We start from the raw sequence: 26,417 nt of genomic DNA, 5'->3' as shown, positions 1-26,417 counted from the left end.
GTTGACAAGACAGATTAATGTTCCTAGAAACTGCCACTTGCTACATGCTCTTTAATTAATCATTTGTCCTTCTATATTGGAGAAGCCCTACACATGGGCAAGAACCTCATCATATTCTGTACTATATGAAAAGCAGAGCCCTCTTCCAGTTGTAACAATAGACAGGAATAAGTTAAGTCATGTAGGATGCGTGTACAGTGGTTGTATCCATAATTCTTTTAGACACCAAGTGGTATTCCACAATCCATCAAATTTGCCCAGAATGCTTGGAGTCTTCAAATAGAGAAAAGCTCCTGGTTGCCAGTGCCTACCCACGTGGTAATACTCTCAGATCAATGTAATACAACACTACATGGACTCAAAAGTGGAATCATGCAAGTGCAAGCCAAGTGCAACAAGGCATATATACAATTGACTTAATACCATCCATTTATCTACAATATATGTTACTGTAATGAAACGTGCACTTAAAATAAGGCCTGAATGTAACTATTAATAAGAACTTTTCTTATTCATATTAATACAAAGCAGTTTTACCAATCAAAGGGGCTAATTGTGACAATATATATGTATATATTTGGCAATAATGGCTTTTAGCCTGAATTTGTTGATTTTAGTAGACTTAAAAAGCACTTTTAATTCCAGAAGAACATTGTTAGAGGTACAGTAAAAAACAACCAAAAATGAAACAGCCAAACAAAAGCATATTTTTCTCTTTTTTTACTAAATATTATAACAATTTCGCAGAAATCTACAGCTGTCAAATCTACTTACTCAAGATTGTGTCTCTCTGTTTGCGTCTCCAGGGTCATGGCTACATAGCTCTTCACATTACACCCTTCACTGCCCCACAGAGCACTGCCCCGCAGTCCTACTTATATGCTTATATCATCTTTCTCTGCATTTCATTTTTGTCCATAATCCACTGAACACTTTCCCTGTACAGCACAGCAGTTAATGCAAGGGGAGAAAAACCTTACAGCATGTCTAACAGGAGAAGCCTGCATCCTACTACATGCTAGTCAGCTCTCTATGGCAGAGCTGAATGAACACCAACCCTACAGTGTCAACAGGAAGATCAATAATACTGTCTCTCACCTTGAAGCAGATAACTAATAGTTACATGGAACCTATTATATTCGAGTTAGTATGAGAAGCCTCTGTAAGAAAGGCATATAGATACATGTCTTTGTTTTCTTTTGTCTGACAACAGAACAAGGCCCATTTGTCTTCCAGTCCAAATTTCATGGTACAAGTTAATTGCTTATTTAAATGGAGAATATTGGGCATTTGTATGTAATATGTAACTGTCAAGCTTGTAATTAACAGGAAGGGCTTATCGCTCTGATTATCTGTTTATATATAACCTTTATCCTTCTACACTTCATCTAGCATTGTTATTTTGGACTGTACGCTTTTTGTAAAGCTCTGACCAGATATTTGGTAGTGAGCTAATCTGAACAATTAAGAGGTGGAAAAAGAAAAGTCAGATCAGATAAAACTTTGTTTCCATCTTGACATCCAGGATTCAGCCTCTATTATTGTCCTAACCTTTGTAGTTACCACTTTGGACACAAGTGAGAGAGGTACAAAGTCCCCTATCTGCACTAAAAAAAATGTTTTCCTATAACGAAGCTTCTCTTCAGTTACTCTGCAAAGAAAGTTTAGGATTAAGTCAAACTAGAAGTCAGTGGATGATCCCAAGGAAGTCAGGTTCTCAACTGGTGTCATCAAATGGAGTTAGATCAGTTTGGTCTAGCTCTTCCTCTGGTATAACAAATGAGGATCTTGCCCAATACTTCTATTGAGGATCTTGTAACTGGCAGGGGTGGGCAGGGATAGCCCCTGTTTCTAAGAGGGAGTTGACTGGATAATGGATGCAGGAGAGGACAAAGTGCAGGCTGCAGGAAAGACTGCTCAATCAAGCCAGTGAAGGGAATAATGGGAAACCCTTGCACTTAGCTGACGGCAGCAGTCCCTTGGAATCAAGTATGACGTCCGTCAGGCTTGATGGGTCCTCAGGTGACTAAGGAGTCTGATTCTGGACACACATATTCTTTGGCAATGGGGGCATGTTGTTGCATGGAGGAGTGGGATTTGCAGCCCTGGGTTGGTCTCCTTCTCCTCCCTCCGCTGCCACTGTTTTGCCTCAGTATCAAGTTGTTGGGCCTTGAAGTGGCGCGTGTCTTGGTAGACCTTGCATCTAGTACTATGAGGCAGAACTGCAGGGGCACACCAGCTGCAGAGTAGGAAACCATAGTCAGTGGCCCCGGAGCCTTGTTGGAAGGGAAGCAGGGTCAGGTGACTGGGAAGAGGAGAAGTCAGGGGCAATATAAGCCTGCTTGCAGAGCCAGGGAGTCAGTGTGGCCCTGAGCCCTGCAGATGGGAGTTCCCAGGAATCTGCTACACCATGTCTTGTGTGTAGCCCAGGAAGGAACTGAGTGTGTGGGCCTGGTGCCTAGAAACTTAGGTGGGAGTAGACAGCATGGGGGAGAAACCTCAGCCAGAGGCAAATCCTAGGTCAGAGACAGCCCACAGACAGAAGTGGAGGAAGGAACCTTGACCTGTAGATACCAATGAGGAGAACCTAAAGTAGAACAAACAAACCTCAGGCTTCAGCTGGAGTGAGAATGGAGGACCAGAGTTGTGGCTATTGGGGAGGTATGGAGACTAGGAGGGGCACTCTTGAGGTTAGAGCCCCATAGGGGGTGAGGGATCAAAGTGGACAGAAGCAGAGAGAGAGAGAGGCTGAGGCCAAGATACAGCCTTACCTGGATCTAGGATGCAGTAAGCTCTGTGGGCCAAAGCTGAGTAGCTACAGGCTGAAGGCAACAGCTGGGCATGGGTCAGAGATCCCCAGAGCTGAGGGATGGAGAGGGGCTGAGGCCAAGATAGAGCTTTGTGTGAGTCTGGGACTTGACAGGCTGTATGAGTCATGCCTGAGTAATTGTAGGCTAGAGACAGCCCAGTGCAGGTCAGGGACCCATGGGCTGAAAACAATGTAGGGCTCAAGGGTCTGGCAAATGACGGAGTGAAATCTGCAAGCATGGCTATGGGGGCAGCTGGAGGTCATGATAATTGCCTTTAAGGCAATCAGGATCTGCAGAGCCATGGATTATGACGAGTCAGGCCCAGTGTGCCTGAGAACCAGAGTCGGGAGCAGTTGGCACCCCACAGAAGGGCTGTGTACAGGAAGTTTGGAGCCCCAGAGAGAGATAGAGGGTCTAGCTAAAGGTAGCCCCAGTAGAAGCACGCCAGGCCTTCATGGGGGTAAGTGTCCCAACATACTATAACCCTGACATCAGGAATGGCAGGTGAGACACTGGAGTGGGGCAGGATTAAGGCAGCCAGCTGGGGGTCACAGATCTGTCTCAGTATTACCCTAAGAGCCATCATCTAAAGCAGTGGCACTCAACCTTTTGGCTCTGTAGGCCAGAAGAGTGGTGCAGGGCCAATCCACAGTCCCATCATGCCCAGATTGGGACCCTATGTCGACCTTGTGTGCTTGATCTAGCGCTCATGGCCATGGCCTGCAGGGCTCACCAGGGACCTATGGGGAGCCGGGCAGGTCAAACTACTTGACTGTGGGGGCTGAATCTGGCCTGGAGGCAGCGGGCTGAGCACTGCTGATCCACAGCAACATGGAACTCAAGACTGGAAGTAGCCTCAAAGGTCACGGACTCCAGTCTCCTGTTGTCACATTATATAGATTTCTTTAATAGTATAATCAAGTTCCATCCTAAAAAAAGGTAATTAAGAGTAGCAAAAGCAAGAGAATATTGGAAATAGATTCTGGAGCCTCACTCCTATACTACTTAGAACTCTTCTTCTAGTGCTAGAAAAATTATAAAAGAAAGGTCTCTCAATATTTATTTACAAATTATTGGAGAAAAAAGGTAACAAGTCAGACCTTTACAGAAGAAATATTAGCTATCAGACCATTTATGCAATACAGTGCTCAAAATTGCTACTGGTAACATCTTCTATTAGAGAAAAAATAAATGTTCAAACCACACTTATTTCCTCCCCAAAAAGCATCCCAAATTTTCTATGGAATGTAGTCTTTGCTGGTATCAAGCAGAACCTGTATCTTATATTTTCCCATTCCCAAAGAGACATTTTGAGCTGTGGAATTCTGTGTTCTTCTTAAAATATTCCTGGTATTAGCCGGTAAGGCACTGCAGCAGTGTAGCGCTTCCAGTCCTTCCCATATTTGCTGGAACAACGGTGTTCATCCCTAATGCAGCGATGGACCAGCAGAATGGTAATGTAAATTATGTAGAAGTAAGGCAGAACGTGTTCAAAGCCACATGTCAGGCAGTATGCTAGGGAGCCCATCAAGTCACCAGTGTAATTAAAATGTCGTGCCACTCCCCAAAATCCTGAAGTCAGCAGCTTACTGTAGTACTTGCTCCCATTCGCTGATGTGTATGAACATTCAATGTATTCCGGTTTCTTACCCCAGATTTTGCAGTTGCCATCTGTCCGACGGAAGAGATCTTTCTGGTGGTTGGTCATCCTAAAGATATAGTAACCAACAAGGCCCAACAGCAGGATTCCTACTGCATTAGCTGTTGTCAGCTGTATAGGGTGGTATACTAGATATAAACCCTGCGGAGTGAAGAAGAATTAAGGAGGTTAGTGAATTATTGTAGAGAAATGCTTCCCCAAAAATAGGTGGTATCCTTACTGCCCAAAAGGTTCTCGGTCTAGTGGGAACCCAACTGACAGGAGAGGATCAGTGAGAGTAAGAACTTGCAGGATCTCAGATCCACATTGTAAATGTATTGCCATGTCTGCAGATAAAGCCAAAAATCATCTACAAAACCACTCTCTACTCTTACTGAGACTGCAACAGATAGTTGAAGCAACAGCTTGTATGAATGGAATAGGAAGCTAAAGCAGCTTTCTGCCAGCTCTTCTCTGTTCCTATGGCACTGGTTAGAACAAAATAGCATGACAAACTGTGCTAGGACACAGCACTTTGGATCAGGGCAGGACATATGGCTATTAATCTCTCCTGATGTTAAGGCTTCAGGAATTGAGCACTACGGATTGCAGCAGTGGTTCTAACTCAGACTTTCTAGAAGTATTTTAAAAAATGCAAGTCATACTGCTGGGGAACAGATTTCTGGAATTTTCAAGTTTACTTTTAACTCTGTAACTTGTTCTGCTTCCAGGAAATCTGCTATTCGCAATGCAAATCACATTTGTACCTGCAAAGTATAGAGGTAAGGCAGCCAGACACAGTCTCCCCAACCCAGGTACCATCCAAAATGATCATGGCAGATGTCAATAGTCTTCAAATACCAGGCTTCATTCCAGAAGAAGTCCAACACATAAATTCCCTGGAAATAAGGGGTATTTTGCTTAGAACAGTGCTCTGTTGCTATTAAAGCATATCACTAGTTAGTTCACAAAACTATCCCAGCAATTTTAACTTTTGTGAGATTGATAACTGTCCTGCATTCCTACAATTGCAAATGCAGTATTTTCAAAAAATAACATAACTGTATTAAACTATATTACACACACAGTGGAAAATATACCTTCAATCAATGCAGATGTCCCAATTTGTTGTTTTGGGATCTGAAACACTCTGGATAGACAAAGATCACAGCTCTGCTTTGAAAATATCTATTTATTATTATTAATAATGGCATACAGCATTAGGAGTTCTGTTTAACTGCATTCAACCTTTCAGTATCTCATTGTGTTTATTTAATCATACTAGAAACAGGATCTAGCAACAGCCATACCATGGTGCAGAACTGCACTTCAAGACACTTAGTTTTTGAAATTGCTTGTCATTGTCAGTTACAGTTAGATGTTTGATATACAGTTTATGAGGTGCAACTGTTCTTCCTAAATTAGCAGATTACTCTTCTGACCAAGCTCTTCCTCTGCTCCAAATCACCACACAATAACTGACACCACCACTGTCAGAGGTGATGAATGTATAGCCTTTCATTTCCTTCCCAAGTTTCCTAGACTGCAAGAATTCAGAAACAGCTTCCTCACATTGAAGTCCTGTTGCCTCCTTTCGCATCCTTTTGCCTTATTTCTGTTAGTTCCATGCATCCATTCTTTTCATCTCCTCTCCTTTTCACTCCAGTCCTGAGAACAGGCACCCCTTGAAATGCTGTTTTTATCCTTTTATATTCTGTCCCAAAAGCTGCATGCTGATCTTCAGCTTCCCTCAAGTACTACATATCTGGAAAAGCTGTCAATTTACTTTATCTTAAAAAAAATTACTGTCAATTTATTTTATCTTAATTAACTGCTTTATCTTTGAAAAAGTCCTTGTTTGTGCACTCAGTTTTTTAAATCCAAAATATCAGCCATTTGAAAAAAATGAGTTTTATTACAAAAAAAGCAATCCTTGAAATCTTGAGATGATTGCATTTTATTTAAAAAACTTATGCTGAATAAAAAACAAAAAAAATCAGAGAATTGTTTTTAAAAATATGATTAATCATTTGGACATGTCTATGCAACAAGCAGCATGCCAATAAGCGATCTCACAAACACTGCATTGTTTCCAGGATGGTGCAGTGGACAGGATAATGGGCTCTGCCTCAGCAATACACACAGAACAGTAAAATGCATTTGAGTGTTAGGGAATGCATCTACATATGCTATTAATTTCCTGAATAAACTCTGGCAGTTCACACTGGAGTTTGTTGCACCTGGGACTGCAGCACATTGAGCCGGGTCAGAGCAGCCCCGGCTGGCAGGGAGGCCAGTGGGTCAGCCTGCCAGCCCAGAGCTGCTCCACCCTGGCTCAACATGCTGTGGAGGGGCTGGCTGGACACAAGGATAGCCAGCAGGCAGCCCCTGCACTGTAGCATTCTTGTACCCCATCCAGTCCTGGTCACTGTCTACGTATGCATTACAGTGCACTAAATAACTGTGCCATAGGACAGTACTTGTCCCAGACAGTATTGTCCTAAAGCGGAGTTAATTAATTTACTATGCCCTAATAGGGATGCATGTGTAGACAGTGCCATTTTACTGTGGAGCTGGTCAGCTCCACAGTAAAGAGCACATGTAGAAACATCCAGGATGTGCTCAAGCATGCCTCTGCCTTGCATGGTAAGACTGGGTTATAGACATAATGCAAGAATCACAATAAAGCAGGGCTTGGCAATCTACAGCCCACCTTGGGCCCAAGGTAGATCTCTGTGGCCTGCTGCTGGAAAATGTTACCAACTGCTACAAAGAACTATTTAGATGGAATCATAAGATCCTTTATTTAGATAACTTTTTCTAGCAGCCACTTCTATTCCTTTAGGTCTGTACTTGGGAAGCTACAAGCTACAGTGTATGCCCCAACAAGATCTTTCAATACAAACTTAAGTTTCCAAATTTATTCACATTTTATTCCTCCAGGCTTACCTGCAAGACATTGACAAGGATCATGGAGTTGGTCACTTGGCCATATAGTTCCTGTTGCTTGGCAGCATAGGAGAGGTTAATTAGGGTCCAGGCTACAATACCGGGACGGCCATTGAAGAACAGCTTGAAGTCAAACCACTTGCCTATGCGAGGGTTGAATTCAATTCCCATCATATAGTCGTAAAAATAGTTGCCAGTGAATTTACTAAAATTAGAGAGTTGAAAGGTGCTAAGTTTTGTGCAAAGTTATTCAATCAAGTTTCTGACTATAAGTTTTACTTCATTTTCTAATACCTAGAGTACCTCATGTACTAACAAAGCATAACACAAAACTATCATTAGATAAAATTATGCAGTTGGCACACTGCAAATGCAAGTCCTGACTTGAAGTCCTAGTTAGTTTGATTTGACAGAGCATTTAAAAGAAACAAAGACTAAACAAATGCATTCTGGTATTCTTTTATCAAAATTAATTTTAATATGTTAAATTTTCTAATACTACTACAGTTACAATATAAAAAGACATACCAATCTTTAGCATTAGTGGGGAAAAGGTGGGCTTTAATCATCGCAAATGTGGAAACTACATATCCCAGTATGTTTGCACACCACAGGAGAGGAATCCAGTTGTCAAAAATGATTGTAGGTGTGAACCAGTGGAAGTAGTAAGAATTTGCAAACCAGAGAGCATGGGTAATGATCCAAGCCTGAAGCCCATTGATTTCATATTTATTTACTATACCTAGAAAGGAAGAGTTGAATTTTTCAACTGTTTGCAAAAATATAAGATTAACATTATGTTTTATTAGTTTGGACGCAGATGTTTTATCCAGGAGCCTCAACTGAATGAAGTGTTTCTATTGTCCCCTGAGTCTTTTCTTAAGTATACAAATCTCACAGCAACCTCTCCTCTTCAAGTAGAAAAGAGACTCTAGTGAAACCATCAACACTATTCCTTAGACTTTTGTTTTCATTTTCCTATTCTATCCACCCCCCCAAACAACAACAATAAAGCAATTTTTAAAAGTTAGTAAACTTAAGGTAAAGAGAAATCCTTCAAACTTAATTATGAAGCAAAAGAAGTAACAGGAAATTAACTTGAATGTAGAAAGATCAAATTAGTCTCACTTGAGAGAGAGTGTTTAGCTATTCTCTTGAACACTTAGAGTAACCAATGAGTAATGCAAGGCTTAGAGATCACCATTCTGTTCTCTCCCAATATATCTGCTGGTGCAAAGTAATTTTCCTGCTGGTGGAATAGTCCAGGTGAGAGTCAATAACTTTGCAACTAGAGAGGGTGGTTTTGGCTGCATTTTTAGTTAAGGTATCAATCATACTGCACTTTCTCCACTAACATTCCCCCCTTGCATCCATTTTTAATATGCATATGATTTTTTAAAGTGACGTATTCTTATATGGAAACAGTCTATATGACGCTACTAGGTTCATAACTGGTTAGAGCATCATGATCAAGAAATAGGCATTAATGTCTCAGTATCAAAGGTGAGGTATCCATTGGATTTCCCCGAGAGGGTGTGTCCTGGGTCTGTCTAGCACTATTTAACATATTCATTAATAACTGAGAGGTATGAATTGAATGCACACAAAAAGTTGTGGAAGATACTAGGATGGGTTTCGCAGCAGATATTTTAGAAGACAGAGTTACGATTTAAAGTAGCCTGAAATAAATACAATGGAATTTAATGTGGAAAAAGCTCAGATACAAAATGGACAATGACTGGAAATATTGCTGTACTGCAGAAAGCATATGGGGGTGGGACAAGGTGAGCTCTTGAAGTCGCTACCTGTTCTGTTGTCTGTGCTTTATAAAATGGAATGTGCAATTTATGGTATATTGAAGGAAAGCTTACCAGCAGGAGTTACAGCACCTTCTTGTATTCCTCCTACATATCCAGGCAGAAACTTATGGCAGAAATCAGGTATCAGGGTATATAAAATCACCTGTAATATGAAGAATTTAAAACAATAAATAAGTTGTAGGACAAACATAATCACTATAGATACATATGTGGGGTGGGTTTTTTTGCTTTTAACTTGGAAAAATTCCCAGTTTTGAGAACACGGATATTCAGAAATGGCAAAAGCATGGATATTGCTTGAAATGGTAAAGTTTTCCGGTAAATATAGAGTAGACCCTGGCTGCCAAATCAGGCCTGTGCTGCTGCTGAGCTGAGTTCAGCAGCCTTAGGCAGCCTCGCCATAAGGGGTGGTGCATGCGTGTGTCCCCTGGCTCCTGGTCTGGCCACTGCAGGCTTCTGCCTGTCTTGGCCACCCAAACACTGACTGTCAGTTCAGTTTGTTATTGGTTCAATCTATGTAGTTTAGAAAAAACTGAAAAGATTGAATCAATTTTACCTTGGGTTTCTTGAACATCTATGCTTTGCCTAAATGACAAAATCATTCCATACCAAGATGAAGTATCTTTTGTTATATTAATTCAGATTTCAAAGTTTCTTACCAAAAAAGTAACTTTGTAAGTAAAAAAGTAACTCAAGTAAGTACCTGGAAAGTGACCCAGAGTATATAGATGGTAGCAGCTTTCCAGCTCAGTGAAGGAGTCTTGTCCCAGATGTCAGAGAGGTAGGTATTTCCCCCAAACAAATCAATGACTGGCTCAGTCAGGGAGCAATCATGCTGATCACATGACATTATAAAATAATAGACTATGAGTGGTGCGAACAAGAGCAGGATAATGACTGCTGCCAAGGAAAAACAGTCGACTTCCCTGTAACAAATTAATACAGTTAGGTTCTTAAAGGATTCTTACACTGAAACAAAGGGTCTTGCCCCACTTTGAAATTAAGTTTTAGAGAATTTGTTATATTATGTAGTTCACAAAAGACCATTTCCATGTAGTAAAATAATTACAAATGTTAGATAAGATAAGCTGTACAAAAATAATTGTCTAAATGTGAATGAAGAGAGGTCAGGGGTAGGTGTTGCCTAGTCTGTAAAATGCTCACAAAACTTATGGTGAAAAAACCTGGTCTCATGATTAAGGCAGATCCAGGTTTAGCTCTTAGTTCTAAAAACATCACACTGTTTGTGGTAACATCTCTATGCCTCAGTTTCCAACTAAAGAAAAAGTACTGCAAGTTTGGTAGTTTGCTAATATTTGGAGTCTCAGTGGTAGGTCATAAGCTCTGGTAAGCCAGGACTTGCTAAACTATTCTCTATGCTAGTACCAAAATAGTTTTTCAGATTTGTAGCATGACTGTACTTTTCTGTCACTGAAGAAATGATCCATTATTACTGGACCTGTGAGGAGGTGTCTTTTTAGGGGAGCTGTTGCAAGTAAAAATTTGTTGTATTAAGCTTTCTGGACAGATTTAAAGGAAAAGGGTTGACAATATAATAATGCTGTTTAGGATGGTGGTGTTTTTTATATTCTTTACCAGCAGAAACTTATGTCACCGTGATTATACTAGGAAAAGCACTTCTTTGCCATTGTAAACGATATGTATAGATGTAGTGTGTTTTGCTACAGTGTAGGTAAGTATGATCAATTTATTTATTTTTTTTAGGGCCAATAGTTTTTAATCAATGGTGATTGTGTTTGTAAGGAGTGTTGCATGGGTAAGATTAGGAAAATATCACATTCTGAGCCTGTCTACAATTAGGGAAAACACATTCTTACCATGCTCTCCCCCATTGACCTTGAGAAGCTCCAGCTCCATTTGAGATGCCTTTATGTTTCCTTGCTTCAGAAGATTTTCCCTCCTGTGGGCCTGCCATCGAACCCTATGTGAAAGATAATTAGGTTATTACACCATCTGTTTTCCCCTCAGGGCCTAATTTTGCCTTGTCATTGAAAGAAGAGAAAATTTAAGGTCACTAAAATGTAAGACTGATTAAAAGACAAGTCAAAAAAAGAAAAGAAACCATGTTTTTTTGGTTTACAAGATTGCAGCTAGAAGTATCACTTCTCCCCGCCTCCCCCAATGAGGCATTGCTAAATATGAATTAGTTTGCTTTTCTTCCCCATTAAAATCCCTATCAGACTTTTCTCTCTGCAGGCCACCTTCAAGCAATGCTCTCATGTATACCACTAATAAAACTGATAGGAAACTATAGTAAGTGAATAATGCCTGAAAGGTCACCTCCCCACATAAAAGATTCTGCCCTTTTCACCTTAAGATACAGATTTGGGACTCAGGTCTGTCTGTCCTTTTCTGCTTTTTGAAAATCTCTTTAATAATAATTGGATCTTCAGCTGAATGTTATTGTTATTACAGACCAGAATTTTAGGGATGAGATGGGATAATGATTATAAAGTAATACTATATAAAATTAAAAATGTTCAATGGGTATTTGTCAGGCATTTAACAAGAGTTAGATGGGTGTAAACAAAATTAATTCCAGATTTTAAGCAATCCAATTTAAAATCCTATCTTCAAGTGCACAGTTACAAAGTAAATGAAAGGGAGAAGTCACAATTATACCAGTCACATGCAGAACTTGTACTAGAAATTCAGTTTTTGTTTTTCATGACAAGAAAAAGCAGAAGCAAGCACTCCACCTCAACACACCTCTGTACACAAAACACACACAATACAATCCCAATGTATCCATACACTTTTTTCCAAGGCAGTGTCACACACACTTTACCCAGGTAGGATCTTGCTGATACAGGAACCCAGACATTCCAACTATCAGACTGATAGAGACAGAGCAAAAGTTGGAAAAGATTCCCAGAAGCAGTATTAAAGATTCACATGTGCACAATGAAACATGCCTATCTCCTATTTCCTGGACTATTGTGGGCAAGGGGCGAATGGGAAGAGTCTTCATCAATCCCTTGCAGTCGAAGAGGATTGTTTTCCATGACTGTCTTATCTGTATGTCTGAAGATGGCTGATGAACCCTACCCGGGACTGATGGACTCTACTGCAGCTTGGGCATGTGCTTCCACAGGGAGTTTGGGTGCTGGATTCTTGGCTTGGTCTGCGACATGCTGTTTTTGCTGCTGCAGCTTTTCCATCTCCTGTTGTTGTCATGAGGTTTTAAAATACTGAGATCACTGCAGCAGATTTTTCTTCCATGTATGGCAGTCCTGGGCAATAGTCTCCCATGACTTGACATCAATGTTGCTTTTTTTGTGCGTCCTTGGGGGTCCTTATGATCCAGATCCCAAAAATTGTTAGTATTTTGACTGCAGTAAAGATGATCCCACTGGACACAATTATCCAGTCAGAAAGAAATACAGAATACTGTATTAGACAGGCTGTTTAGGGCACCTTTTCAAGCCCCCTCCCCATGTGCAGGAGAGCAAAGCAGGTCCTGAGGAAGGCTACTTAGTCGCAGTTACAGCTGCTGAATCACACTCCTGTCCACTGGCAATGCACAGAGGATGCACGCGGGTGCACGTGCACCCCCTGACATTGGCGGTGCAGCCCCTACAAAAAGTGCTGCTGATGTTGCCAGTGGCACCTGTGGACAGTTGCCGTTTGCCACCCCCCCTCGCCACCGACACCGCCAGCGGCATCTGCAGGTGGTTGCCGACCGCTGGTTGCCATTTGCCACCCCCATCACACCATTGTAGCTGCCTGCAGGAGCTCGCTGCTGCCACGCTCCCATCACCGACAGTGCCGTCGTCGCCTGCGGTAGCTCACTGTGCCCCCCCCAGCCTCTGGGGCTACATGGCATTCATGCTCCTGTCTCATCCAAGTGCTAGACAACCTTCTTGTAACTTCTGCCTCCGTGCCAGTTCATGGCTAGAAGCTTTCAGACCTCACAACCCTGCTCCTGTTGCCATTAGCTAGTCGCCAAAGTGCTTGAGGAATGTGCTGAAAAAGCTGTTTTCATGGAAGACATCTGTGCGTGACTTTCATCTTGGAAAAGCTGCTGCACATCAGCTTCATATGGCTCTTGACAGAAGGGGACCTTGATCTAATGGCAGGGAGACCAAGATGACTAGTGGGAATCTCATTCCGCTGCAGGCTACACCTGCCTTTATAGCCATTGAGATTCTAACATCTTCTTCCGCCTGCTCCACCACTGAGGACTTGTGGACCCATGGCTGGGGCTGGGCAAGGTCATTTTAGTGGTGACCTGTACTCACCATGTCACAGCACCATCAAAGGTGCCAGTGGCGTTGGCAGCAGGTGGTTGCTGCTCGCCACCCCCTCACCCACTGCCAGTGCAGTCAGAAGCATCTGCCCGTGGTTGCCGATTGCTGCTCGGCATCCCCCCCACTGCCAACACCACTGCGGCCACCTGCGGGTGGTCCCCATTTGGCCTACCCTCACTGCCGACATCACCGCAGCTGCCTGTGGGCAGTCCCCACTCACAGCCGCCATGCCCCTGCTGCCAACACCACCACCTGTGGGTGGTTGCTGTGTCCTCCCAGCCTCAGGAGGCACAAGGCATTCAGGAATTATAGAGAGGATGGAGATGTTTTTTTCACATATGGGACAGGACAAGGAGCAATGGCCTCAAGTTGCAGCAGAGGAAATTTAAGTTAGAGGTTAGGAGGAACTTTCTGACTATGAGGGAGGAGCAAGGGGTCAAGCATTGAAACACATTACCTAGAGAAGTTGTGGAATTTCAATCTCTGGAAATTGTCAAGAGCAGTTAGACAAACACCTGGCTGGGATAATTTAGTTGGGGATGATCTTGCCTACAGCAGGGGACTTGACTAGATGACCTTGTGAGGTCCCTTCAAACCCTTACTTTCCTATGATCCAAAGCATCTATAAACGCCAATAAAAGTTCTACCTGATTAAAACACATTGGGTCTGCAGTACTAACAGCATTTCTGAACTGATCCAAAAAGATACCAAGTACAAGAGACTCCCTATTGACCTGTTAACACTGGTTTAAAGAACTGGATTACCAGATAGTTAAGGGTGCGCCAATAGAGATTTTTGGGGCAGATACTGATAGCCGATATTTAAGGAGGCATATTGGCTGATACCAATATCTGATACAGCTGCCTCCAGCTGGTAAGTCCGGTGTGGTGGAAGGAGCGTGGGGAGGGAAGGGGTGGGGAGAAGGTAGATCAACGCCTCCCATGGTAAGGGAGGGGGCAGGTGCAGCCCAGGCGGGGCAGTGGGGAGAGAAGGAGCCATAGCTCATGGGGAGGGGGGAGGCAGTTCCCGCTACTGCTTGCATCCCAGGAGGGCACCGGGGGGAGGGGGAGCATGTGCCCCCCAGATCTGTGGGGGCAGGCTGCAGCCTGGGATGTGCAGGGCTCTTCTTGGCAGGTGCTGGACTCAGAGTAGATGCTGGCATCGCTGGGAGGATGCTGCATCCACCCCAAATTTCTCTGCTGATCTGCTTCCAGTGCTGCCATCCACCTGGCACAGCCCCAGCTCTTCTTGAAGTGTGGGCGGAGGCGGGTTAAGCCGGGGCTGTGCTGGGGGGCTAGAGGAGAGATGGAGCAAGGAAAAGAGCCAGAGAGACAGGCAGGGAAAAAGAAGAAAGTTCAGGGACAGAAAGTCAGTATGAAGAACCTTGATAAAGAGGCGAGTCAGGGTCAGAGCCAGAGAGCAGCTTCCTGCCATTAACTCCCCTGGGCTCCAGCCCCAAGTGGAGGCAGGGGGATGCAAGGGGTGGGGAGGTGGGAAAATGGAAGTCTTCTTAGCTGCAAAAGTGATCAACAGGGAGCCGGGTTTTCTGATTCCCACAGAAAAATGGAGTAAATCATAAATTTTACTTTTTACCAAAGGCAAATGCTTATTTCTTATTTTAACAGAGAAGCCCGCAGATTTTGCAATGAGTTCCCAGCACGGCGGCAGAGTTTCAGCCTGCAGGGAGCTGGGAGGGAGTAGGAGGAAGCCAGTGAGACAGGATGCGCTGCGTGCATGTACATGTACACGGCCCCAGGCAACCTGCAGAGCAGCTCTAGTAGGTAAGTGGGAAGGAGACGGAGATTGAGGGAAGGAGTTGGGCAGGCCTGGGGCTGCTGCCCAGCTGGGCAGTGCTTGGGGCCCAGGGCCACAATGTGCAGCTGCAGGGCCCCGGCAGGGAGACAGGGGCCAGCTGCTGCGCACACTTCCAGGGGGCAGAGGGCACCCACACCCCTCAGATCTGTGCATGGGGCAGGCACAAGCTGCAGGCTCGGGCTCCCGCCCTGCTTCCCTCCCCCAGGGCCTCCACAGCCCAGCAGGCATGACCTGGCACAGCAAGGAACAGCAGGGTCACACAGGGATCTTCTTGCTGCTGTGAGCTCCCCACTGCCCTGGTGACGCACCCCCTGTGTGTGCCACTGCTTTGAGGGGTGCAACCCTGCACCTCTGCCTTCACTGCAACCCTCGCGCAAGAGGCGAAATCGCCAGGGCAGTGTGGAGCGAACAGTAGCAAGCAGCTTCTCTGCACGACTCTGCTGCTCCTTGTCATGCTGGGTCATGCCTACTGGGCTGTGGAGGCCCTGGGGGAGAGAAGCAGGGTGGGAGCCTGAGCCCGCAACCTGCATCTGCCCTGCGTACAGACTTGGGGGATGTGGGTGCTCCCTGCCCCTTGGGAGTGCGCATGGTGGCGGGGAGCTGCCTTGCCTGAGCCCGCATGAGGGAGCAGGGGCAGCGAGCTGTGGACCCAGGTCCGTAGCCCTGGCAGCTGAGGGCCCCCTCCAGCAGGGCTGAGGGAATAGGGGCTGTGGGTGGGGGGTGAGGGGCATTAGCAAGGCTGTGCGGGGGGACAGGACTGAGAGGCACGAGCAGAGCCAAGGGGCTGTAGGGGGCCTTTAATTTTATTCATGGATTTTGGGTTTTTTATTAGAGAAGTTGTGTTTTCTTAATCAGAGAGAACCAGGATCCCTGGTGATCGGGCAGCTTAGAAGAGCAACACACATATGAAGGGGAGAAGGAGGGAATTGACCATGAGGAGCAGTGGCAAGCAGACATAATCTGCCTGAAAGAATGTGGTATGTCAGGGGAGAGGGATTATAAACTTTTGGAAAAGAGGTAGAAATGGGGACCACCCTGGTGATCAGAGACAAATGAAAACAAAGTGCCTGGAGTGACAATAACAATTCAAGAATCCAGAGGTGAAAGCACAGCAGGTGGGAGACATCATCAGTGGCAGACAGCAGCTAATGATACTATCAGTCGGAGGAGTAGAATTAAAAGTTTCCAATGTATACGCACCAGAGTGGGAAGGAAGGAAAGCTCTGCTCAGAAAGCTAGCAGTTTACATGGTCGGAGGGAGACTGCAGATATTGGCAGGGGACTTCAACTGCAGAATAGAAGCGGGTGACAGAACAGGGGAAAGAGGAGAGGAACTTTACACAGTTCATCCTGATTGGTAACAAATAATTAAAGAAGAGTCACTAGGAGTTGTGTGGGCAGGGAAGAAAATTTTCACTAGAACTGACCCCAGTGGAAAGAAACAAATCAAGAACCGCGTTTGTGTTTATATCAAAAGAGAGATAAGAAAGAAAGAAACCGTATGTGTAGCATTTAATGATACCCAGATGCTGAATGTGGAACTGAGTCTTGGTAAAAGCCCCATAAGCGGAAAGGGAGTGTGGAAGTCAAATGTGCAACTGTTACAAGATGAGGAGATGTCAAGCACACAGGAGACAATACGAGGGGTGGAGAACACTGAGGAAATATTTTAAGAGCACCAGAGAATGATGGATGATGGTGAAGAAGAGGGGGAGAATTTTTCAGAAGGAAGACTAAAGAACCATGGGGAAAAGAACAAGAGAGCTGAGAGCTACAAAGAAAGATGCAGGCGCCGCTAAGGAAGCTGCAGAATGAAGACAGGTATGAGAAGAACTAGAAGAAACAAAGCAAGCGATAGAACGATAGCTTAAAAGAAAGAGGAGAGAGAAAATGTTTTTAGCACAAGCACCCTGGGTGGGAGCAAATGAAGAGCAGTCCTTATAATTTTCAGCTAGAGTGAAGCCAGCAAAAGGAGAATTAAAGGCAGTGTGGGCAGAAGGCGGTACCCAGGTAGAAAACCAGGGGGAGGTGTTAGAGGCAACAAGAAGATTTTATGAAGAGTTATATCAGAAAATAGAAGTAGACAGGAAGAAGATGAAGGATTTGGTGAAGGAGGTTGAAAAAAAAGTAGGGGATGAGGGAACAAAGAAGGTGGAAGAGAGAAGCTTAAAGGAACTGGAGGAGTGCTTAAAAGCTTTAAAAGAGGGTAATCCCCAGGAGCAGACAGACTGCCTATGGAATTTTAAGAGAAGTTCTGGGCATGGGTAAGCAGGGAGATAGTGGACGTTTTTGAGGAAATAGTGGAACCGGGAGGCAGGAAAAGATTTGACAAGAGGTGTTAGTGATCTTACTCTTCAAGAAAGAGTAGAAGGAACTCCTGAAAAACTGGAAACCGATTACACTCCTTAATATGGACTATAAGTTCATAGCCAAGGTGCTGGCTTTGAAGACAAGGAAAAACCTCCAGAAGATAATACATGAAGACCAAGTATGTGCACTGTTAGATAGAAGGATCTCCAAAGCGATCGGAGTGATCAGAGATACACTCTCCCACATCCAAGAGAGCAAAACAAGAAAGAAACCATATGTGTAGTGTTTAATGATACCCAGATGCTGAATGTGGAACTGAGTCAGTTACAGCAAACCTAGATTTAGAAAAAGTATATTCCAGAGTGGATCATGATTACATATTCAAAGTTCTAGGCACAATGAGGTTCCCAGAGAAATGTATATGCTGGATGAGGCTACTGTATAGAGAGTGAAGAGTCAAGTCCAAATTAATGGGAAGCTAAGCGAGGCCTTTAAATCCGTACACGAATGAGGCAAAGGTGCCCCCTGTCACCACTATTTTTTGTGTGTCATGCAACTGATAGGACAAAGAATAAGAAAATATATGGTCATAAGCATAGTAAAGATACCAGGAAGGGGAGAGGTAAAATGTGGATTATACATGGATGATAAATGTAGTGGTTAGGGATAGACTTTTGATGGAAAGGGTGCTAAAGCAAACATAAGAGTATGGAGAAGTGATGGGAGTTAAACTAAATAGATTTAAAAGCACCATAAAGGGAGTAGGGAACTGGAGGGTCTCAGAGAATTTGGGCATTCAAATAAGAGAGAGTGATATTAGAATGCTAGGGACCCTGATGGATGTCGAGGGGAAAGATAATATAGCATGGGAAAAGGTGATGGCAAGGATATGGCAAATACTTTAGCTATGGTTCAGAAGGACGCTGTCCTTTGCTGGAAAAGTGGTAGTGGTTAAGGCTGTGCTATTGCTGATTATTCTATATACAGGAATTTTATTCCCACTGATATGGCAGCAGACAGCAAAAGTACAGAGGGAAATGTATGTTCTTTTGGAATGCCAAAAGAGAAAGTTTGGCTAGATCTGAACTGTACAAAGCAAGAGATATGGGCAGCTGGGGGCTGTCAGACTTGGGATTGTTCACCTATGCAACATATGTAAGTGCGATATGCAAGGTGCTAATGGAGGCAGAGGGGTGAAGTAGTGCATATCACTGGATTTCATGTAGCTGCAATTTTGAGGACATGGGAAATATATAAGACCTCTCTGAAGAGTCCATGGGTGTGGCTCACCTTTTCATACACTGATTCATTACATCAGGATGAAAGGTTTCATGCAGATGTATAAAATAGGGAAGGTAGGGCTGGAGTGCCTGAAGCTGGGACCGCATGAACTAAAATACTATACTGATTGGGACAAGGAAGAGATCAGAGAAGAGGAGGCAGAGAAGAAATGAAGGAAAAAGGACTGGATATACACGTTTCACTAAACCAACAATGAGGACTGATGGGAGGGGCAGAGAGTTTCAGGTGGTTGCTGAGGTAATAGTTTTTCTGTATGAAGAAATGGAGTTCTGAAAGGGTTTTTCTGTGGGAAGTTGATGTATGCTGTTTAAGAGTTACATATATGTAATTGTATGTTTGGATATGTAGTTGTTTTTGCAATATGAAATTTTAGTAAAACAAGGATGCTCAAAATATGAAGTTTTGAAAGTGTAGGGTGATAAGTGTGTTTTTAATAAAATTTGCACACAAAAAAAAGGTTCCCATCTCAGCCTTTTGGCTAAGCTCAACTCAGACATTTGCCTGAGATCAACCTGGCAGTGGAGCCATCATGATCATAAAGGTGCACAACTCAACTGCATGATTTGCCCCTATTCCCAACACCTAAGTTAGTCATATAAGAAACAGCATGAAGCTTCTGAGCACCACAGCTCATCCCACTCCTTAGCTACTAGCTGTGACACCAGATAAAAAGAGACAACCAGAGTAAGGCAGATAGTAAGACAGATCCTTGAACCCCAAACTGCATTTTCTTCAATCTATTCCACCTGCTGCTTTTTCCCCTCCTGCCTTGTTCATGCATGAGGAACAGTCTGAAACGTCAAGCATCACTGCTCTTATGAAACTGTAGTATGACACTGTGGTAGATACATACACTCCACTGTTTCCAGCTCTGGGAGGGTTGCATCAATACTTGCTACACAGCAATAAGAAAAAATAGAGGAAAGGCTGTGGGCTCCAGGCTCCCAGTTTGGGAGCTGCCCCCCTCGTCCCCTGTACTGCTCCACTCCTTCCTGCTTTCACTGCCTGTCTGTGCCCCCAGATGATGGGGCAGCAGGGTCTGCAAGGCCAAGGACATCTGCAGCCAGGTGATGGGGGAAACCCAGGAACCCCATGCCATGTGGCATGCTAGCATGGTACAGCATGGGAAGGGGGCAGGGGTAGCAAACAGCATGGTATGCAGAGTGTAGCACAGTACACAAATGGAGGAGACACATGTTGCAGTATACAGGGTGCAGGGCCACCAACACAGTGGGTGGGAAAAGATGGGGGATGCCTGCTGTGCAGCACAGTATATAGCTCACACCGCATATGGTGCACCAGCATGCAACCCTTGCCACTCAGAAGCTGGACAGCCCCGATGCAAGTTGAAACCCTTATTGGGTCCCATCTATTTATCTCCTTTGTGCTTGGCCCTGTATTTTCTCTCAATCTAATACCTTGAAGGTTCAATTACTTTGGCACCTCAACCTCTCCTCTTTTTTTCAGCTTTGTACCCCTGACCTGCAAATCTCCCAACAAGAAAAGGAGATAAGCAAATCTGCATTGAAGGGCAAACTGGAATCTGATTGACTTCTCAAGAGTAAATGATTTACCCATAGATGCTAATTCTATGGGTTTCAGGTTCTGAAATCTTATTTACTAGAAGAAAATGTGTTGTTGAAACAAAGGCGACTACACTTGGATACACAGCTGAGGAGATCAAGACCTTGGTCAGCATGACCACAGGGACAAAGCACTTTTCCCAACAATTAAACATGGAGGGTATTAAGATGTGGGTGCAGGTAACCACCTCAAAGCATCATGTATCCTTTGGAAAAGGTCTGTTGAAGAAGAACTCTTGGCTCAAAAGCTGGTCTTAAAAACTCTTCCTCAGCAGTTAGCCCAATAGAAGATAAGAACCCTGCAAAATATCCTTTCTTCTTGCATATTTTGTGCGCTATCATTGCTGCTACTATATCACTCCAACACTAGCATAAAAAAATGAGACACCAAAGCACAAGACAGCAAAGGATATCTGCAGATAGTCAGTCTCCAAGTGCTTTTGAACTTCATCTTGCCCTTCAGGCTCTTGCATTTAGTGAGGAAAACTTACCACCATGTGAAAAACTAGATGGAAGTCCGTGAGCGTTGTCATCTTGGAACACAATCATCCTGAAGCTTATTATCTCACTAGCTTGTATAATGAACATTTATTGTTTTGCAGGCCTTTACTTCCCTGAAGTACATGATGCCATGAGACCTGGCCTGGATCAGGGAGATGAGGACAGCATCTAGTCTGAGCTCTGATAAGTAGTCTGGGTAACTATGAGTGTTGGAATTCTCTGTATTTTGCACAGCTGGCAGTAGCTTGCTGCATACTCTTAAAAAAAAATGTTCCAAGCTTGCAAGTGTGTCGTAATAATGCCAATCAGGGGTGATCCTAGCTGATATTTTTGCTGAAACAACTCTACTTAAAACATTATTGTGCTGACAAAACTATATATATATACTGGCATAGCTGGTTGCATGTGGGATGTAAATAGTACAAAGAACAGCTTTACAAGCATAGTTGCATGTAAGTACAGGAATGTGATGCAGGCAAAGCACCGGAAAATCACTAGTGCTGGAGACATGGCCTTTGCCAGGGCTGGATTAACACACAGGCAAACTAGGTACATGCCTAGGGCCCTCAGGTGCCGGGGGCCCTAGTCGTTCCACCCAGGGTGGCAGCTCAAATGGCCCCATCCACATTCCTTCCCTTACCTTCCCCTCTGCTGACCTTGCCACCGCAGCAGCTCCTTCCTAGCAGTGGCTCCAAGCTCTGCTCCCTATGGGTGACAGTACTAGGATGTGGAGGGGGTGCTCGATGGGCCCAGGGCCCACGAGTTTGTTTTCCAAGGTTCACTAAAGGGTTAATCCTGTTAGGGTAGCTTGTCATATTTTATGCTTTAAAGTTGCACCTGTTTATAGAGTGGTGAATTACAGTATTGTTTAAAGTCTACTTCTATATTTAGCCTTATTTACTCATTGCTTAAGTTCTGTGTAGCTGCATTCATTGTTATCTGAACTTTTCTGCAATATCGGTTGGCCTTGCCTCTTGGAAAGCAGCTTATGGCCTTGAGTTTGCTCACGTTTCTTTCTTTTTCTATCACTGTGAGAAGTTTTTCTAGCATATAGTAATAATTTTGTTACCAGCTCAAATTAACTGAACTTGGCACTAACCGGCTGAATCAGAGGGATGAAATGACTGGCTATGTTAAGGAAAGGTGATAAGGGAGACCAATGGACAATACCCAAAGTCAGACACTGGAAAAAGGCCAAATAAAGAGGCATGCCCATGATGGGTTTGTTGAACAAAGGAATATGCTGACACGATAAAATATGGACAATATGTTGACTGTAGAGAGACCAATCCAAAAGCAAGGAGTCATCAAAGGAGTGAAGTCAAAGAAAAGCGTAAAAAGGAGCAGCAAGAAAGTCAAGTGTGTTGCCATCGTCGTCATCATAAATCCAGCTTTCAACACCTGTCTGGGCCATCCCAGCCAATGACACACTCATTGCTTCAGGAACTGAGTGGCACCTTTTCTGCTGAGCAAAGTAACTTCTGGGATTGGTTAAGATCATTGTACTACATGTTTTTTTCTCTCTCTGAATATAGAAACTGCTAAGATAATATTTGTTGTACTAATAAAGTTAGACTTTGATTTTAGGACACTGAGTTGTCTGTGTTTGGATTTCACATTCCATTTAAGGGTTAACTGTGCTTTAATGATCCCTAAGCACTATCTGGTGTACACTGGTAATAAAATAACAATTTGGCCCTGGCCTTTGCTGTGTTTTGTCCTCAGAGCATTTTGGGTCTATGTCAAGGGTGCATGTGTCCAGCATCTGCAGTTTAGTTCGCTATAACATACATTTAGCAATCCAGCTAAACAGTTTTAGAGTTATCCCACATTTTCCAAACAAAAAAAACTGAACAAAATACTGATCATCACTGCCTGTCTCCAACACTCAACCATCTGAAGCATCCCAACCCTCAAAAACAATGATTTTTTTTAATGAAAGATCATTTGGGGTTTTTCTTTTAGTTGCTTTTTGTAGTATGAGCTTTTGGGATCACATTTGCTTCATGTTGTCCCACTTCCTTCTGTAATCATGAGTGTTAGAAAAAAATGATGAGACAGCTGAAGATCTCTGTTATCTGCAGGGGTCAAGTCTTCCAGTAAGATTTCAAGTATCAGGAGATGCACAAAATTTGATAGGGACAGACAGGGACAAATACTCAGTTGCCTATAATGGCTGCAAAATAACCTAAGTACCCATTTGAGTGTTTTGAATCCCAGGGAGTCCTGAGGAAACCAAAAGCCAGTCAAACCCGTAGGCAAGAAGCCTACCTGTAGAAGTGGCCGTTGTACTGGGCGAGGGAAATCTGGACCACTCACTCGGCTCCGGCCACTCCCATGATTGACAAAGCAACTGGATTCCATCTGAAACCAGATGTGGGCTTTATCTTGGGGCTGACTGACTCGCATCAAAACCGGCACGTGATAGTCATTCACAGCCTGAATGGCCATGAATGAGTCCTCACTGTTCTGGGGCAAAGTCTTAATTTGGATACTTCACAGGTACTTAATGTGGGATAATGTCCTTGTCTGTCTGTAAGATCCCAGGATAAAAAAAACTGTCTCCTGGGAGAAAACTGATGTCTGCTTTTTATTGGTTTCTGGCCAGAGAGAGCACTTGGTAGCAGTGGCAGCGGGACCCTGGACAAAGCAGACGGGACAGTGCCAGCCCTTGCTCATCCTCCAGCCACCTGTAGTGTCTACTGGGGACCAAGGGCCCCAGATTCTGAAGCAGGCAACTCATCCCTGCCCACGCTCCCTCACCAACTTCAGGTGGTCTGCTGATAGCCCACTAGGCCTGCAAGCCATGTTAAAGACCGCTAGCTTAGACTGTTGGCACAGAAAAGACTCAAACTTCCAGAGGCCTACTGTAATCTATGCTTTCAGCCTTTTGCCATGTCGTGAACCCATAGTGGTATAGAGGAAAGAAAAAAAAGGGTGTTACCTCTTAATGCTATCACTCCCCTCCCTTGGGACATGCATAGGCTAATGTTGTAAGAACAACATGTTCTCCCAAGCAGTGTTGGGACAACACCATCAGTGGGGCAAATGGGACACATCTCTATCTTGCTGCAGATCTCCAGAAGCAGACTTGGGCCAGTCCATCATCAGCAAGCAAATCTCAGGACAACTGAACTTGTACCTTTGGGGTGAAGTACTCATCCACCAATCCTACTGTGGTGAGCCTTACCCCAGACTTACCCAGTGTGGGTAAAGTCATGTTTGTAAAGAAGAAGTGCCAGCTACACAATTTTAATTTAATAATATCCAACAATTAATCTTGCTCCTTCTTGATCCAGAAACTTGTGAAACCCTGGAATGGCATCTAAGAGGCCCTTGCCCTGTAGCTGGCAATACTACACTCAGATTCAGAAAGCTAAGGGAACTGGTGTGGCACCTGCAATCAGAGGTTACCTTGGAGAACCCATCTCTGCCTTCATCACCCCTGCTTGATGAGTTACTCAGTCCCCAAATAAGAACAGCCTAGTGCCATCATAGATCCCTCATGTTGATGCACTACAGCAATGTAACGGTGGTGCTACTTACTACATTAACTCAAGTAAGCCTATCAATTCAGCAAATTAGTACTGAAAAAAATAGCTTTTGGGGTCATGCCTTCTTATTGGCTATCCAGCCCTCCACTCATTCAAGGATCTCAAAAATGGTTTGTAACAAAAAATAGATAGTTATGCTAGCACAAGTTGAATGCCATCATCTGGTTTTCAATCAGATTCTAGGAAAGAAACTGCTGTAGTTGCAATCTTGAAATCTGTAGACCCAATGCTTTCCACCACTGGGATGGAGTGGCAGAAGATATGCTGCAAAATTGAGAGGAAGCAATGAAATTGCTACTGAAAATATCTGTAGGCAATGAGATAGGATTGTCTATCCATACAAGAAGGCAGAGTCTTATTTATCATTATCAAAAAAAAGCAATGAAGTGAAACAAAGCTACCTCCCATCCCAAACCTTAACACACACTATCTTATAAAAATACAACAAATTTCTTAGGATGAGTCCTCGGCTCTTGCATAATTTCTGGACCATTATGGCTATAATATCGGTCTTACATTCTGTAAAAACACAGCAAATTGGTAGGCCTGCTAAAAGCAAATTATGGCTGTTTGCCGAAGACTAATTCAGATAAGGACAGCAAACCATGTTACATGCTGAATACCTAACTGGTTTAGGAGTGACGTTTTGGCCACCTCATTAAAAAACCCTCAAAATCAATTTAGTACAAAGCTGAAACTATGGCTAGATCTATGTTTTCAGTTATAATTCACTATCTTCCTAAATGGTCTTTTGTCCTCCCTGCCAACAGAGCTCAAAATACATTTAAAAACAGAATTACTACAAATTGTGTGTGGAGATGAAACCTTAGCACATAAAACTCATAAACTTGTAGCTTATAAAATAAGTTATAACTTATAAAAAAAAAGCAAAAGGACACTAAACTAGGTCCCTGGAAGAAAAAAAGAAGCTTAATTTTACTCATAGCTCAGTTTGCATGTTACAGTGATTGTATAAGCATCTATTTTTTGCTTTGTTTCCCTTCCCTCCCAAATTTCTGTTCAGAAGTCAGATGAGATCAGGCAGCAGGCTCTTTTCAACAGAGAAAGAATGGCTCATTCTTTCATTCAGAGCCGGAATAACCCTTTAGTGGGCCCTAGGCAAACAAACTCATGAGCCCCTACTTAATACTGGATATTTATGTTACTTTTTTTCACTCGATAATTATAACATGTAAAATAAGCACAACCGGCCCCTTCTTCACTTAGGGCCCTAGGCATGTGCTTAGTTTGCCAATGAGTTAATCCTGCCCTGCTTTCATTGCAGTGCTCAGTTTTATGCCGCGCGGAGAAGCCAGTTAAAGATAAACCCAGAAGTCTTAAGGCCCGGCAAAGACAGGCCAGACCCAGGCTTACCTTACGTAACAGCAATGCAAAACGGTAGGACAGTATTATGCTAGCCCAGACCTAGCCCGCTCTCGAGCTAGCCACAAAACCAGGATTTAAGAAAGTCAGCACATACACAATAATGCTTTTTTGTGGCGGAGGGAGGGGAGGGAGCTGGGGTATGTGCTAGGTTTTCCTCCATGGGTTTCCCCACTAGCACAGCCACCCTGCTGAAAAGAGCCGCCCGCTCCAGGTCTGACAGCTGGCAGCACGCGAGATGCCCTCCGTCCCCGGCACTGGGGCGGCATCGCACGCGGCTCCTTCCCGACAGGCTAAGTCACCCGTGTGCCTCGGACTCAGCTCAAAATCAGCCTCTGTCAAACGGAGCCCGAGCGCCCGAAGCCTCCTTACCGCTCCGCAACGCGCCGCCCGCTCGCCCGCCGGGACAGCCGCTGCCCAACCCTTTGTCAGCCCGCGCCCGGGCACCGCATCCACCGACCCGCACCGCTCGCTCGGCC

At 44.0% G+C, this 26,417-nt stretch overlaps 1 protein-coding gene across 2 annotated transcripts; it reads right to left on the bottom strand.

The window, feature by feature from the left end:
• Window positions 1-744: 744 nt before the first annotated feature.
• On the bottom strand, window positions 745-26,417 carry DHCR7 (7-dehydrocholesterol reductase). Of its 2 annotated transcripts, none has more exons than XM_019519458.1 (8): window positions 26,323-26,417; window positions 11,057-11,162; window positions 9,922-10,144; window positions 9,270-9,360; window positions 7,927-8,140; window positions 7,399-7,603; window positions 5,217-5,348; window positions 745-4,611 (listed from the first exon to the last, which is right to left on the bottom strand). In XM_019519458.1, the coding sequence occupies exons 2-8, from the start codon at window positions 11,152-11,154 to the stop codon at window positions 4,147-4,149; spliced, it is 1,428 nt and encodes a 475-aa protein (XP_019375003.1). In that variant the 5' UTR covers window positions 11,155-11,162; window positions 26,323-26,417; the 3' UTR covers window positions 745-4,146. The 2 variants fall into 2 exon arrangements, with proteins under 2 accessions (XP_019375003.1, XP_019375002.1); XM_019519457.1 differs by having other exon boundaries at window positions 11,057-11,160; window positions 26,311-26,407.

The sequence above is a fragment of the Gavialis gangeticus genome, unplaced genomic scaffold (assembly GCF_001723915.1).
Source record: "Gavialis gangeticus isolate Ggan-Ray unplaced genomic scaffold, GavGan_comp1, whole genome shotgun sequence".
Taxonomy (NCBI): domain Eukaryota; kingdom Metazoa; phylum Chordata; order Crocodylia; family Gavialidae; genus Gavialis; species Gavialis gangeticus.
This window is presented reverse-complemented; position numbering and strand designations above follow the sequence as displayed.

Excerpts from the sequence above, each read along its gene's own strand:
- DHCR7 (XM_019519458.1), bottom strand. The coding sequence starts at position 11,154 with ATGGCAGGCCCACAGGAGGGAAAATCTTCTGAAGCAAGGAAACATAAA. Across the intron at positions 9,361-9,921 it reads TACTCTGGGTCACTTTCCAG|GTGATTTTATATACCCTGAT; the intron begins GTACTTACTTGA and ends TTCATATTACAG. Across the intron at positions 5,349-7,398 it reads TCCTTGTCAATGTCTTGCAG|GGAATTTATGTGTTGGACTT; the intron begins GTAAGCCTGGAG and ends CCTTATTTCCAG.